Source organism: Sebastes umbrosus, chromosome 17 (genome assembly GCF_015220745.1).
Source record: "Sebastes umbrosus isolate fSebUmb1 chromosome 17, fSebUmb1.pri, whole genome shotgun sequence".
Taxonomy (NCBI): domain Eukaryota; kingdom Metazoa; phylum Chordata; class Actinopteri; order Perciformes; family Sebastidae; genus Sebastes; species Sebastes umbrosus.
Window position 1 is genome coordinate 18,105,639 of NC_051285.1, and position 16,533 is coordinate 18,122,171.

At 40.9% G+C, this 16,533-nt stretch overlaps 1 protein-coding gene across 2 annotated transcripts; it reads right to left on the bottom strand.

Annotated features, from left to right (window-relative positions):
* Positions 1-9,915: 9,915 nt before the first annotated feature.
* On the bottom strand, positions 9,916-16,482 carry zgc:165604 (uncharacterized protein LOC792578 homolog). Of its 2 annotated transcripts, XM_037747676.1 has the most exons (7): positions 15,553-16,481; positions 14,194-14,348; positions 13,423-13,489; positions 12,620-12,751; positions 12,125-12,280; positions 10,376-10,498; positions 9,916-10,273 (listed from the first exon to the last, which is right to left on the bottom strand). In XM_037747676.1, exons 1-7 carry the CDS (start codon positions 15,614-15,616, stop codon positions 10,068-10,070), a joined length of 903 nt encoding a protein of 300 aa, XP_037603604.1. In that variant the 5' UTR covers positions 15,617-16,481; the 3' UTR covers positions 9,916-10,067. The 2 variants fall into 2 exon arrangements, with proteins under 2 accessions (XP_037603604.1, XP_037603603.1); XM_037747675.1 differs by having other exon boundaries at positions 14,194-16,482.
* Between the last annotated feature and the right edge of the window lie 51 nt (positions 16,483-16,533).

Here is a 16,533-nt window from a genome sequence, read left to right on the forward strand (position 1 = left end):
AAGTCATTCCGGAATTGTAACGTAACACGTTCTAAAATCCGAACTAATCATTCCGGAATTGTAACGTAACACATTCTAAAACCTGAACTGAACATTCCAGAATTTTAACGTAACAAATTCTAAAGTCTGAACTTAACATTCCGGAATTGTAATTCTGTAACACTTTCTGAAATCCCTTAACGACCCACGCAATACCCACCCATTATAAAATCTTAAACGGTTTGAAAATTTCACAAAACGTAAACTGCGATTTCGAGCTACCAAAAATTTCCATTTGACCACATAAATTTAATTACTTTTAATAATTTTTCTATGTTAAAGTATGGCAACTCTGTATGGCCCCAAAGAGGAGTGTTTTTGAGGACTCTTCACGTCAATTTTCAATGCATTCCTATGGAGCAAATAATCACGCTATCGTGCGATTTTTTCGGAAACCGCTGCGCGAATCTCTTAGTCAGGTCATAGCACAGGATTCCTGCTCATTCCGCACGTTTTGATGTATTTTTGTACATGTGTTGGCAACGCTGGGGGAGGAGTAGCGCGGCAAAGTTTTAGGCGGAAGAAGTCAGAATATTAAGACCTAGAAAATTTCGCTAGAAATTTTGACCAGTGTGCCTGGTGCTGGGGGGATGGGGGGGGGCTAAGGGTGGTGTTTGTGTGGAGGGGGGGCACATTCAGACTGTCTGAGGTCCATAGTGAGGTCATCACTGTAGGCCCTTTCGCTGTGTGTGTGTCTGTCAGTGGTTGCCATGGTGATTGGGGGGCCATGAGGAATGTTTAGTTTCCTGTTAACATGCAGTAAGAGTTGAGTGATTTTATTTTGGAAAGTAGGTGAATACCTAGTTTCCTGTTATCATACAATGAGAGTTGGGGGCTTTTAATCACAGGTGTAATTAATAACATTAATTATGGCCCTGATCCATTGAAGCCCTAGTTTAGAGCAGCCATTCTCAACCAGTGGGCCGCGGCCCACCGGTGGGCCTCAGAGCGCCATCTAGTGGGCCGCGGAGGCAGTGGTACTAAATTATTTTTTTTATTATTATTTAGCAAAGTAAACAGGTAAAACCTAAAGGAGGTAAGATGCCAGCTGCCGTAAAACCAAAGCCTATTGAAGGAGGCTGAGACACGGGCGGACACGGGTCTTGTATTGGGTATAACACATGCGCAGTGTAACTGGAGCTGCGGTCGTGCGTTGCGATCGGCTCAATTTCGGCGAGTGCAGAGCAGATATTACTGCGCATGTGCGGTACCCCGAAGACGCGTTGATTAAGTGTGACCCAACCTCCTTCAATAGGCCTTGTGTAAAAACACCAAACATCATCAAGTAGAGACAAACGTGTTTGCCACTGTTAGCTAGCTAACATTCTCGGATGCAGTGAGACAAAATGGATCGGTTTTTAAATCGAAAAAGTGATGTGGGAGACAACCCTGCGCCAGTAAAAGCTCCGAAGCGTGTGGTGAGGAAATATGACCCTGAATACATTAAATTTGGATTCGTAATGGCAGGCAGTGATGCTGAGCCCAAAGCACAGTGTGTTGAATGTGGGGAAATCTTGTCAAATGAGGCGCTAAAACCATCGAAGCTCCAGAGACACTTAAACACAGAGCACCCAGGATGCGTCGAGAAGCCAAAAGAATATTTCCTAAGGAAAAGAGACGGGCTTCAGGCACAACAGAAAGTCATCACAACATTAACAACTCAGTCAAAAGCCACTTTGAAAGCTAGCTATATGGTTGCTGCTCGTGTAGCTCGTAGCAAGAAACCCTTTACGATTGCAGAGGAGCTTATTTTGCCAAGCGCTGTGGATATGTGCCGAGAGTTACTGGGGGAAGCCGCTGCAACCAAAATTCAGTCAATACCCCTCTCCAATGACACCGTGAGCAGAAGAATTATTGACATGAGTGATGACATCGAATGCCAACTTCTGGAAGGAATAAAGGCAAGCCCATACTTTGCCAGTAAGTAAGGTGGCTTTCAAGGGGACATGTGCTTAATCGCCTTTTTGAACTGAGAGAAGAAGTGCACACATTTCTGGAAGGAACAGCACAGTGTTTTTGGTTTCAGACAAAATTGAGGGCTTCAAGAAAAAACTTATTCTGTAGATCAGAAGAGTCAAGGAGGGACGATTTGACGTGTTTTCACTCCTAAGTGAAACTTTGGAAGCCACTCCTCATGTCAACATATCCAGTGTTATAACCCAGCATTTGACTCAGTTGTCAGGAAAGTGTACAGACTACTTCCCAGAAGATGCACGAGATGGAAACCTTTGGATTTTGGACCCTTTCTCTGTGGATCCTGCTTCAGAAGACATAGCTCTCTCCACTGTGTTGGAAAATGAACTGATGGAACTATCAGCCTGAAGCTTCAGTTCACACAAGTTGACCTTGCTTCATTCTGGATACTGGCTGCCAGTCAATATCCCTCTCTGTCAAAACGGGCAATCAAATTTCTGTTGCCTTTCACCACCACCTATTTATGTGAGTCAGGGTTTTCCATTGTGACTGTCACAAAATCAAAGGAAAGGAACAAACTGAAAGCAACTTTGAATGCTACTCTGCCTGTCAGCCTCTCACCCATCCCACCACGACTTGATCTCATTATTTCCCAGAGGCAAGCCCAAGTGTCTCACTGAGGGTAAGCAGAATATGTATTTTGGTCATTACAGCTGACAGTGGCATAACACATATCTACAGCCCAGTTTATTATTTGTTGTATAAACATGTTAGGTTTTTTACTCATTTATTTGGGAAGGTGGTCCTCGGAAATGTTTTGACAATCACAAGTGGGCCTTCAGTTGCAAAAGGTTGAGAACCCCTGGTTTAGAGCATGCTGGCTCACTGAAATGGCGTGATACAGTAAATAGTGTGTGTGTGTGTGTGTGTGTGTGTGTGTGTGTGCGTGTGCGTGTGCGTGTGCGTGTGTGTGTGTGTGTTAGTCAGCCTGCTCTGATTGGCTAATGTGAATCAGCTGTCTAGCAGCAATCAAAAGTTGCTGTGGTGATTGGCCACTGCTGCAGTGGGGCAGTTTATAATAGGAGTTAACCAGAGACGTACATGTCATAAAAGTGCTTCTACGACAGAAACCGTGACTCCTATTGCTTAGATTGTTCATGACACCAGTTAGGAGTCTCTGATGAACAAATGGTGGAACATTTGGGTCTGTAGTGTTAAAAATGTGACCTCGGCGGCAGTTTCGAAAAGTAGTAACTTTTTTCTCTGATCCAAAAAATTCTGTGAAATTTAATATGGGCCGCTATGGGAGCTTAGCCTGGAGTTGCTGTCACGTTCAGGCATGTGTCGCCAAATGTGTAAGTCCGACTGATTCCATAGCTACATGACTGCGACCGGCACAAAAATACTTACGTTTTGATGTATTAATTGTGTATGAGGAGTGGATGTTGTGGGCTAAGGAGCAATTTGTTCGGATAATTTTCAAAAGATTTTTTAGCTGTGCTCCACTCTAGCTCTGACATCACGTGCTCTAGCCCTTAACGACCCACGCAATACACACCCATTATAAAATCTGAAATGGTCTGAAAATTTCATAAAACGTAAACTGCGATAAATGAAAAACTGTATAAGTTATCAAAAAGCTGAATCATAGCTTAACAGTTCAAAGACTTGTAACCCATTTAAAGATTAAATGAAGTCTGTCAAGATATAGCACTCATGTCCTTAAAGAGCTGTATATTTTGATAGTTGAACGGTTTCTGTAGCTGAAAGTATGCAGGACTAGTTAAAGGCCAAAAAACGTACGGAAGAAATAGATGAAGTTGAATAAACCTTAGAAGAACAATACTGGGAATGCTGAATCAGCATTCCCACAATTAAGCCCGCAGGATAATAGACCAGTGTGCTTTGCACAAGGCTTTGCCTTGTGCTTCTAGGCACACTGGAATAAACGCGTCAGATTATAGTCCAGTGTGCTTTGCACAAGGCTTTGCCTTGTGCTTCTAGGCACACTGGAATAATACATTTTATTATGGGCGCCTTTCAAAACACTCAAGGTCAATTTACAGGGCAGAGTGAAAAATATGGATAACAATGTAACATAATAATGTTTAAAGTGAATATGCCAGTTTAAAGAGATGTGTTTTGAGAAGGGATTTGAAAGCGGAGAGAGAGTCAGTGTTACGAATGTCTGGTGGGAGGGAGTTCCAAAGGCTCTGCCCCCCGCAGAGCGGCTAAAGGCTCTAGACCCCATGGTTGTCAGGCTGGCGGGTGGCACAGTGAGGTGGATGGAAGAAGAAGACCTTAGAGTGCGGATGGGTGTGTTGATATGCAGGAGTTCAGAGAGGTACTCGGGGGCGAGGTTATGGATGGCCTTAAAAATGAGGAGCAGAATCTTGAATTCAGTGCGATATTTAACCGGGAGCCAATGAAGATGCTGAAGGACAGGAGTGATGTGATTAATGGAGGGGGTTCTGGAGATGAGAGCTCTGGACCAGTTGAAGTTTATGGATGGTTTTGAGAGGGAGACCAAAGAGAAGGGAGTTACAGTAATCAATGCGGGATGTAACCAAGGTGTGAATGAGAATAGCAGTACTGTTGGGTGTGAGGGACGGGTGAAGGCGATTAATGTTACGTAGATGGAAATACGCAGACCGAGTGACATTATTGATGTGAGTTTGGAATGATAGTGTGCTGTCGAGGATGACACCAAGACTCTTAACCTGAGGGGAGGGAGAAACTGAGAGGTTATCGATGGTAATGGAAAAACTGTCATGTTTTGTTAAGGTGGATTTGGTGCCAATGAGGAGAACTTTGGTTTTATCACTATTTAGTTTGAGAAAGTTGCAGGAGAACCAGGAATTGATTTCTTGAAGGCAATCAGAGAGGGAGGTGGGCGGGAGGGTGGAAGTAGGTTTGGTTGACAGGTAGAGCTGGGTGTCATTGGCATAGCAATGAAAATGGATGTTAAATTTACGGAAGATATGGCCAAAGGGAAGTAGATAAATGATAATCAAAAAGGGCCCCAGGACAGATCCCTGAGGAACACCGGTAGCGACTGGAAATGGCTGGAATTTGAAAGTTTTGAGTTGGATGAGCTGAGTGCGACCAGAGAGGTATGATTTAAACCAGTCCAAGGGTGTGTTAGTGATTCCAATAGATGCTAATCTGTCGAGGAGGATGTTGTGAGAGATGGTGTCAAAGGCCGCGCTCAGATCAAGGAGGATGAGAATAGATAACAGTCCGGAGTCAGCTGCCATGAGGAGTTCATTAGTGATTTTTACCAAAGCTGTTTCTGGCTGTGGAGGGGGCAGAAACCAGACTGTAATTGTTCATAAAGGTTATTGTCAGACATGTGAGCATGAACCTGAGCTGAACTGTTTTTTCGAGGATTTTAGATAGAAAAGGTAGGTTCGAGATGGGATCTTGGATGTTGGGATCTGCACCAGGTTTCTTGAGTATAGGAGTTATAGTGGCTAATTTGAAAGATGAGGGAACAATACCAGAGGTGAGGGAGGAATGTATGATGACAGTTATTAGGGAGGACAGAGAGGATAGGCATGCTATTACCAAGACAGTAGGAAGAGGGTCTAACAGATGGCTTGGATTTCCGAATGACAACAGAGGGGAGTTTGAAACTTGAAAGTGAATGAGTGAGAGGGGCTGAAATAACCGGAAGAGATGAACTGTAGGAGGTATTAAAAGTCAGTTGCTGGTGAATCTTGTCTATTTTGGCAATAAAAAATGACATTAAGGTGTTACAATAAGCAGTTGAGTACAGATGAGGAGCTAGAGAGTCCGGTGGTTTTAGTATGTATACAATTACTTTTATATTACTTTTTTCGACATACTAGTTCTTGGCAAGAAACTTGAATAAATACAGTTGTTTGAAGGAGATGTTTTTACAGCAATATAAAATAGATATTAGAGAGGGAATTATGACCTGTTCAACTTCATAAGACTAGATCTTAGAAGTTTATAATACATTTTTTAATCAAAGCAAATATTTAAATACCAATACAATTATGTATATCCTAATCATTTGAATTGTGTGTTTTGATTTGAATAACCACTATAGATGACAATAAAAAAATACTGTACAGTATTGTGTACACTAGCCTACCCTCCCACCCCCGAAAAAATAGGGCTCCCGGAAACAATGGTGTAATTCGTAAACTGGAATTTACCATATAATGTTTTTTTGTGTGTAAAATATAGCCTAGTCAACATTGAATGACATCAGTTCTGAAATGTTATTCCTTCATTAAGTGCATCTAATTTCAGACCCTGCACCCAAATCAACCTCAATGTCATCCATTTGACCCTTTGTTTTCAACCACACACAAACTATGCCAAGTACATTTATAGCGCTAACAGTTAGGCCTACCTCTTTTCACTTGGCCTTGGTCCAAAGGAAACTGTCCTCCATTGGCCAACGTTACGTCGCTGCACTGGAATGTCCGATCTCTGTGCACACCGCGTCCAGCCGCCCACACTTTCCAATGCGAGGTCCAGTGCCTGGTCCCGACCTCTGCTGTGCGTCACTGTGCCCAATTCACCAGCGGTTCCCCGGTTCTCTCCGTTTGCCCAGACGTTTCCTTGTGATGGACGATGTAGCCTACAGCAGATCCGAGAAACAATGTTACTATAACTTGCATAACTCATACAGAGGAAGTTTTCTGACTTAATGTTGACGCACCGTTTGTTTTTAGTGGTTGGCTACGTGTGGCTCCAGTGTAGATGGCGTGCTTCCAATGGCTGCTTGTCCTTTGTCACCAAAAACATGCCAAAAAGCCAAAATTTACAGTCGGATTTTAATCCATTTATTTTCAAACTATAACAAAAGTACATCTGTCAAACTAAAACACCACCCTTCGTACCCTGACTCCTCCCTGACACCCTCGCTGTGCCACACCTGCAGGCTACTATGGCTACAGTGCCACTCATTGGTCGCCATTGAAATGGCTCCAACACATACTATGCCATAAAACTACAATTACCGCCTCGCTGTATGCCTCTGCCAACCAGTGAAGTTACAGTTTACATCCATGTCTGCCCAGACTCATATGTAGTGAAGACTTTGAAGGAATTTAATAAAAGGTAGTGTATTTTGGGGCAAAATTGAAGTTATAACTGTATGATTCTAGTGAATAGTTTCCAGTGAGAAATATGCTGTCTTCACTTAGATACTATTTTTACAGAGAAGTACAGAGGACTGATATAAATCTCATCACATGTACAAGTAGGTCCAAATCACATACTATATACTATGACATTGTTTGTGTCATACTATACTATGACTTTTATATGACATGTTATATGGCATAATATATGATGACATTTTTATGACATACTATATCATGGACTTTTATGACTTTTTTTGTGGCATTCTATATTATGACTTTTATATGAAATGTTTTATGGCATACTATACTATGTCATTTTTATGGCATACTATATCATGGACTTTTTTATGACTTTTTTGTGGCATACTATACTAGGACATTTTTATGACATTTTTTGACATACTATACTAAATCATTTTTAATGACATACTACCCTATATCATGAATTGTTTTATGACATTTTTCATGACATACTAAAATATTTTAATGTTTTAAATTGTATTTTTCTTGCATACTATACTATAAATTAATGAATGAATAAATTAATGAATGAATACTTTTATTACCGTGTCTTTTCATTTACATGACCCATCCCTCATGGAGATATTCAGGCACATTAAACCTGCAGTAGGCAGTATATTTTTGGCATCATTCAGCAAAAATTCCATAATAACCTTTCAGCATATTGTAATTCAAGTGTTCTGAGAGAAAATTAGACTTCTGCACCTCCTCATGGCTCTGTTTTCAGACTTTAAAAAATCTAACCCATGACGGGAGACTTTAGCCAATCACAGGTCATTTTAGAGAGAGAGAGCATTCCTATTGGCTGTTCATTCAACTGACAATCACTCGCAAACTCCGATCAAACGGTCAAACTATGTAGTGCTGATCAAATATGAATAAATATTCATTACTGTAATGCCTATTTCTCACCTAAAATGTTTTCAGAAACATCTTGTACTGTTTAGCTGTAAAATTAACTATGGAAAATATCTTTTCCATCTCACTACCACATTGAACTGCTGCGATGTCCACCGAAATCGCTAACTTTTGCTAACAGCCCTAGCATTGATGGCAGCACATGATTCCCGCGACAATTGCGGGGTGCCACTAATTTCCATCATTCAACCAGTTGCTTTCTAGAAGTTGTCATTCCTAACCTGACAGACGCTTGTTTGACAAAGTAAACGGAGTAGTGTATGTCAAAGCGCTTTGAGTGGTCGGAAGACTAGAAAAGCGCTATATAAATGCAAGTCCATTTACCATTTACCATTTATTAAATGCGAGGCTTATTGAGAGAGGCTGGGACACTGTCTTGAGCTATGGGGTATGACACATGCGCAGTGTAACTGGAGCTGCGGTCGTGCATTGCTATTGGCTCAATTTTTGGCGAGTGTGGACCAGATTTTACTGCGCATGTGTTGTACCCCAATGATGTGAGCGATGATGAAGCGTGACATCTCCTCTTTCCCCCCATTCTTGATTAAATGTAAGCTACTGAAAGTGAAAGTATTGAAATGAACCACAGATGATTAAAATATAATGCATTATACATTTCATGTCATCTTCAGGGGCCGCACAAGATGTTTCTGAGGGTCTCCATTGGCCCGAGAGCCACACTTTGAGAACTACATATAGTAGCTTAATAAATAGTTCAAGTGTGTTAGTGGGTGTATGTTATAGGGAACAAGATTATGTTTGTATTACTGATATTACTCTTTCTAATAAACTTTGCATTGGGTTTGTCCACAATTCATTCTCTTGTGCTTTGTTAAAGTGTGTCGCTGATGTAACCGGTTAGATACATTTTTCATGTGTTTGTCTCCCTTTGTGTTTTCTGTCTGTAACTGTTTTTGTGCTGCTGCCTGTCTTAGCTAGGTCACCCTTGAAAAGGAGATTCTTAATCTCAATGGGTTTCGCCTGGTTAAATGAAGGTTAAATGAAAAATAAAATAGTGGCGATGAGGTCTTAAAATTTATGGAAAAGGTCTTTAAAGAAGGTATTCAATTTAACTTCAGGATTCCTGCATAGACCCTGAAAGAAGGAAAAAGCAATAATGTTATGGCAGAAACTTCAAAATCTCACCTCTTCAGATTTGTACCTTGTGCTGTTTTTGAGGGAAGTCTTCTCTCTCAATGAAAACAGACCTGATGGGCTTCTTCAGTCTGTTCCCTCTTGACACTGAGCTCTTTCTCAACAGCACGTCAGGCTGATTCTGTGGGTCAGCAGCCTTATGCTTCAGCTCATCAGCCTCAAGCTCCTTCCTGGTCTGCGGTGTGGTTTTCTCTCCAATCTGTTAAGTGTGCTGCATCAACATTCAGGTCCGTGCAGTAGTTGTGATCAACATCCAGTACTTATTAATGCCCTGCCACAAGAGTGTGCTTAACCAGATAGGTATTTTATTACAGGTTTGATATGTACTGTAAATGCAACCATAGTGCACTACACTCGCTGCAGTCTTGTTTGGATCGTTTTCTTGGCTTGTTCGAAGAAGCAAATCATGTTAGTCTGATTTCTGGCCATAGGGAAAAATGTACAAACACTGAAGATGTTTTTTCTGAGTATTGTCTGTTTTAAGATTTGCCAAATTCAAAGTTAAAGATAAGGTATTAGGGCTGGATGTAAGGGCTTTAGTACTGATGTCTGATAAGGGCAGGATGCCAAAAATAAAGATGGAGGTTTGTCTTGTTGGTGCATTTCTAGATAAATGATTAAAGCCAGGGGATCCTGTTTTTATCATATAAGTTTAATGGCCTCCTGATTCTGAGGGAATTTGTAAAAAGCTTGAAAGTATGCAGTACAACTGTTAATCCTTCATGTAAATAAAATACCACACCTATTGGACATTTGGGCATTTATTTAAAACAGTAGGTACAGTAGTACTGGCTAGGCTGTAAGAAATTCATTATCTGGATGAAACAAAGAGTCTTGGAAGTCTTTTGTTTGGAGCATTTCTTTTTCTCTGTTTTAATTCCTGTGGATGTTGAGAAATCAAACAAACGAGCGCTTCATCAGAGACGGAGTATACCGTATCTCATTGTAACACTCGTCCTCCTCCTCTTCTTTCCCCTCCCTCCACCTCCCGTCCTGTCCAGTGTGATGGAGCCACAGCACGAGGGCCAGCAGCGCCAGCAACACCAAGCTCATGGACAAGGTGAGCAGCACACCCTGCAGTATGCCTGAGGAACTGTCTGGGGCTGCAGATAAAAGACAGAACAGTCATCGTAAACAGAAAATCATTCAGGTGGCTGCAGTGGAAAGAAGCCCAGAGGATTATGGGGGAACAAGGAGATGCTTACTGGTGTAGATGGACAGGTTGACGTAGCAGTTCTCTGTTCCCAGGAGGTTAGTGGCAGAGCAGCGATACAGGCCGGACGTCTGAGATGACACATTAACAATTTGGATGGCGCCTGACAGATCTCCTGAGAGAGAGAGGAGAGGGACAGTCAGATCAATGGGGTTGAACTTATAAGAGAAGAAGAATAAAAGTATGAGCCTAATAGAGTAAATTACTTTTTTACAAATCACATGCTATAAGGAGCACTCCACCGATTTTACACATGAAGTTCAGTTTGCTTTTCATCTAGCCTGTGAAAGCAGTTGTATAATGTCTTCTGGGACTCTAGTGGAGCTTTATCAGGTTTAATAAAATAACCAAGACCTTGAAGAACACCATAGAATGCCATGCTGTGATTTGGTTTTAAAAAATTCTGACATTTGGAGATTTCTGCAAGAATTGCATTCTTCAGCGATTGGATGACGAGCCACTTCTGTTCTGGAAACTGCTCAGAAATCCCCTTATTGTCAATCTACCCAGGAAAGACATCCATCCTCTGAATGCTCTAGGTCTCTAGTTTGTGGCTGTAAAGTTTCATGAGGCTGTGATTATCCTAGAGGTCACCACAGGTCATTTTATACAATGAGTTCAAATTTTAAAAAATGGTCTAACAACAATGAAATGGCTACTATGGGGACTAACATCATCACACATGAATACTATTGGGCTCATTAGATCCACAAGAGTCTCAGTTTTACAGTCATAACCAATTTATGTAATTCCAAGACTGTTTAAGGAGCCCAGTATGCAGAAGTATTCCAATACACCATTTTAGAATAGGCGAAAATAACACATTTATGTTGCATTAAAAAAACTGCATGTTTTTGCCACAAAACTGCATGGGATTATCATAAAGTGGGCATGTCTGTAAAGGGGAGACTCGTGGGTACCCATAGAACCCTTTGAAAATGGCCATGCTAGTTTTTCCTTACCAAAATTTAGCCTAATTTCGGAGCGTTATTTAGCCTCCTTCCCGCCCAAGCTAATATGACATGGTTGGTACGATTCCTTAGGTTTTCTACTTTCATACGATATCAGTCCCTTCCCTACAGCTCTAAAACTGAACCTGCTACCACTTCTGAAAGACAGTTAAGTCGGTCGGGATTGCAGGTCTCACATTAAATACGCTGTGTGGTTGCATTAGGGGAAGTCTAGGACCCTGCTTTTCCAGTTTGTTTGTTTTCATCTTAATCCAGACAAAAGACTAAAAGTCAGGTTATCCTGGCTTCTGCTGCTTTGATTTTAACCATTCTTCATAAAATATAGTCTCTTGTGAGTCCCCCAACTTTATGGAAGTGCAATACTAATTCACTGGAGTGTCCCTTTAGCAATCCTCTGCATACTGTCACTTTGAAATACTTGCGTTCCCAATATCCCCTTGCATTTTTCCTCAAGTGTTTTATTGTCTTAAGTGAAAAGGTTTAGAAGGGGGTGAATATGTTTTTATAAGTACTGAATCTGCTTGTCGTAATGTGTCAGTGAAACTTTATCACACTCCAATCGAGTAAAAATGTAATAGAATTTAAGATGTCTTGTACATCATTTTATAAACAATTCCCTGACATTTTTGCTATCTTTGAGATCTTTAGTAGCCTTTAAAATAAAAATAATGACCTTCACGCAAGATGATTATGATTCTGCCAAAGGGTCCTTTGCGTGAAAGTGTGGGTGTGTGTGTGTGTGTGTGTGTGTGTGTGTGTGTAGCACTGACCCTCCATGTTGATTGGAAGGGCGACTTCCTCTGGATTCAGTTTATCCCAGCGGATCTCTGGAGTGGGGACGCCCTCCACGACCGAGCAGGACAGTGTGACACTTCCTCCCATATCAATATCTCCGTCCCACTGGCACATGGGCAGCGAAGGTGCCGCTACAAAAAAATCAATAGATGAGTTTCTAAAAGGATGTAATGCAGTGGAACTCTTACAAATAGATGCATGCATTTCAGTGTTTCAGTGTTCACTTTTACATACTGTAACCTGCACATCAGACCTCAACTAGCTCATTGCTTTCTCCATTAAAAGGATGTATCTACCAAACTAGTCGTATTTCTCTACAAGATGTGCAAATATGATTATCAGACTGAAAATTATACATATACAGTATGTATCTCTAATTCCCAGTATATTAAAGGGTGATTGTTTCAAATGTGTAAGTGCCATTGAACTGGCTTTCTCTAGCAGGACTGGACAGTATGTGATACACTTACCCAGAACACTGAGCTCCAGCTCTCCTATGCCGGGATCTGCCGTCTCTGGTGGGTTATTGACCATACAGCGGTAAGTACCAGCATCTGATACACGTGTGTCATTCAGGACTATATCTGCACTCCAGGGAATACCTGCAGTTGGTTAACATGAAAACATGTTTTTTTTTCCTGTCTTCAATTTCTAAATGCATCCTTTAACGAAAATTAAATTATAAAAATACACAGAATTATTTGGAAGAGCTGTCCTTGAGAAGCAAATTACACAAACACCACAATTCAGATAATAAGGGTTTCAATTCAATTCAATTCAATTCAATTCAATTTATTTTTGTATAGCGTCAAATCACAACAGAAGTTATCTCAAGACGCTTTATATATAGAGCAGGTCTATGACCGTACACCATAGTTTAGAGACCCAACAGTATCCACCAAGCGCACTGTGGCCAGGAAAAATTCCTCGATTACTGGGAAGAAACCTGGAGCAGAACCGGGCGCAGGGCGGGCGGCCATCTGCCGAGACCGGATGGGGGGGATAGATAGATAGATAGATAGATAGATAGATAGACAGATAGACAGATAGACAGATAGACAGATAGACAGATAGACAGATAGAGAAAAGCAGCCACAATAGTAGCCTAGCAGCTGTAATAGCTAATACAAGTAGGACTGATAACACAAAACCAATAGTGGTGGATGGAAAGAGTGATAATACAAATATCGGAATCGATGTCATTGGGTCGTCCTCAGACGGGCTTTCAAGTGGAGCTTCCAGCTGTCTCAGTCCACCATTTCACTGGTCATACCTGTAAAACCCACCCTGCCAATGAGTGAGGGGTCTTCAATCACCTGTCCATGGTCGTACACAATCACCTGGAAGTGAGAGCAGTCATTATAAATATGGACAGGCATGTTGTGTTTCATAGAAGGTATTATGTGGATGTTTGCATCACAATCACCAATGTTTCCCTTTGGAAAGATGTCTGAGGGTAGTATATAGAGGAGGAGGAGAAGGAGGAGAAAAGAAGGTAAGATATAGAGGAGGAGAAAGAGGAGAAGAAGGTAGGAGAAAGTGGAGGAGAAAGAGGAGAAGAATGTAGGATATAGAGGAGGAGAAAGAGGAGAAGAAGGTAGGATATAGAAGAGAATGATGTGAAGAAGGTAGGATATAGAGGAGGAGAAAGAGGTGAAGAACGTAGGATATAGAGGAGGAGAAAGAGGTGAAGAACGTAGGATATAGAGGAGGAGAAAGAGGAGAACAAGGTAGTATATAGAGGAGGAGAAAGAGGAGAAGAAGTTAGGATATCATGGAGGAAAAAGAGAAGCAGTCTAAGTTGTAGAAGTGATTTGGAAAAAATACATAAAAAGCAGAAGACAAACAACTTTTAGAAGAAAAAAAAACATTCACACCAAACACTTGTTATTCACATTGCAGCAGGATCTGCTTTTCAGGACGGTGTGTTTCACCAGCTTGGAGGTAATGAAATACCTGATATATACTTGAAATATCTGATCCATTTGTAAGGCTGAGGCATGAGATAGCTTGTCAAAGTTATCTGTGCATGTTGGATTCAGACCTGTATTGGGGTTTCAGGACTGGAGAAGGGAGCCAGAGTCCAGATAACGTTGAGTCTGGAGAGAGGGCTGGAGGTGAAGAAGGAGCAGGGCAGGACGACAACATCCCCTTGAATCACATTGAGACTGGACTCCCTCATGGTTACCCTGAGTGCAACTGTGTGATCAATCACCATGTTGGGAAAAGACAAACAAAAATGAGACACGTCATATCTGTCACATAATACCAGACACATTTCATTAATTTATTAAATTCCTGCACATTTTATTCTGCTTTTAACTCCCCTAGTTTCCCTGTTGACGTGCAGACTGCACCGCTCCTCCCTCTCCTCCTTCATTACTGAAATAATGAACCACCCCCTCCCTCCTCCTCCTCTATGTCATCCCCAGGCCTTTTGTGTGTGTGTGTGGGAATTCAGCATGCATATTAGTTTGTTAATTACACTTGACAGCTTTGAGAGTGAGCCAAACCGATCACAGACTGAGTGGAACAACAGCCCACTTCACGGGGATGAACATACCGTCAATTCACAACATTGTCACCATGTAGTTCACCAGTTTCTAAAACAACCAGTCTGTATAGAGTCTTCAAAATCAAGGCACTCAATATGACAAATATAGGCTATGATGAGTTAAGAACTTCTATTTTAAATGAAATGTCTGTTCAAAATCAAGAAATGTTTTGCTGCTCGGATGATGACAAAATGGAATGGCTATTTAATTTTAATGCCTATGAGTTGGTTACTTTTGTTTCTTGAGCTTGGAAAAAACATCAGGATGGTTTATTTGTTTATTTGCAATGTATGCTGCTACTCTGGTTTCTGCCTTTGTCTTTTCTTTATCTTCTAAATAATGGTGTCTTGTAAGCCCGTTTCGGCTGCGCATATTATTTATGCGTGACACAATAATAATAAAATAAAATCAAAACACAGGCTTTCTTTGATATAAGTGCAATATTTGCAAATGTAATCTTTATCTAGTAAGTTTGATGAAGTTTTATATAGAATTAAAGCCTGTTATGTATACAACCTTGCTAGTATGAAAAAGTATTTAAATCGATAATCTTTTCTTTTTTTGAACAGGCACTTTTAGTATGTGTGTCAAAAAAATATGCAACCTCACAGTCAAACATATGTCCAAATATTGATGTCAACACCATAATCTTATTTCAATTAACACATTCTTTTTTTTTTTTAAACCAAAATCCATGTGAAGAATCGCAGACAAGCACTTCTTGTAACTTTGCAGATCCCTCAAACACTTGAAGCTACATCATTGTGCGCAAAATGACCAATATTTCTCATCTTGTCTTCCTGAATTTGTGTCAAAGCTTAAGACAGTAGCTACACAGTCCCACTCACCATTCTCCAGAGCAGTGAAACACACACACAGGATCCAGAGCATCCATCTTCCAGAAGAACCCATAGCTGAGAGGAAACAGAGACAGGCAGCCGTCTCTCCCCCTGTAAACGAGCTGTTGGCCAAATAAAACTAGCCATGCATGATTAATCTATTGAGCGGTGCAACCAACCCCACACTTCTCTGTTTTCACTCTCACTTTATTCTCTCTGTCTCACCATTTTCTGTCTGTTAAACTAAAGTTGTCAGGAAAGGATTGTTATTAAATCCTATTAACTGCACATATCCAAATTCACTGAGGTGTGAGCTATACTGGGTCAGCTTGTAGTCTAGTTAGTTAGTGTGATGTAAATTACTGCAGCTGCTCCATAGAAAACATGAACTATTATAATGCTGCAGGGTGACATACAGTATGAGGTGCATTGTGGCTAGCTTTTGTTGGCATGGATGCATTTTCCAGCATTTTCTTGAGTCAGTAGACTGTTTTACTTTTAAAGTAATTTAAATGGTTTGTCAGTTGCATGACAGTAGCACAAGTAGAGAGGAGTGGCTGAGCAGCAACAATATCTAAAGTTAGCTAACATTACAGACCATAAGCTACTGGTCATAACAGACCAACTAAGGCTGCAGCCACAAAACTCCTGAGAGTATGAAATAGAGAAAGAGTGAACTTTATAGTTTATGAATTCAACTTTTCTAAGAGGAGGAATGTGTTATTTCTTTTTACAAAAGCTTCATAGTCTCGATTTAAGGATGGAAATTGATTTTCAGAATTGCCGAATGATTAAGGCTGCAGTCGGTAAATTTGAGCAAATATGCTAAAATTATTTTTATAAAACTGTCACAATATCCTGACAGTAGTGCATGAGGCAAGTAATCTGTGAAAAAAATCATGTTCTTCTGCCTCCTCCTAAAGCTCTTAAGGGCATTTGAAGGATTTCACCGCACCTGAACAAAAACAACCAGAGCAGTCTCTCTCTCTC

Coding starts and splice junctions, on each gene's coding strand:
- zgc:165604 (XM_037747675.1), bottom strand. CDS start 14,427: ATGTGTCTGGTATTATGTGACAGATATGACGTGTCTCATTTTTGTTTG. Junction 12,281..12,619: donor GCTGGAGCTCAGTGTTCTGG/GTAAGTGTATCA, acceptor ATTTTTTTGTAG/CGGCACCTTCGCTGCCCATG. Junction 10,274..10,375: donor CAACCTGTCCATCTACACCA/GTAAGCATCTCC, acceptor TTTTATCTGCAG/CCCCAGACAGTTCCTCAGGC.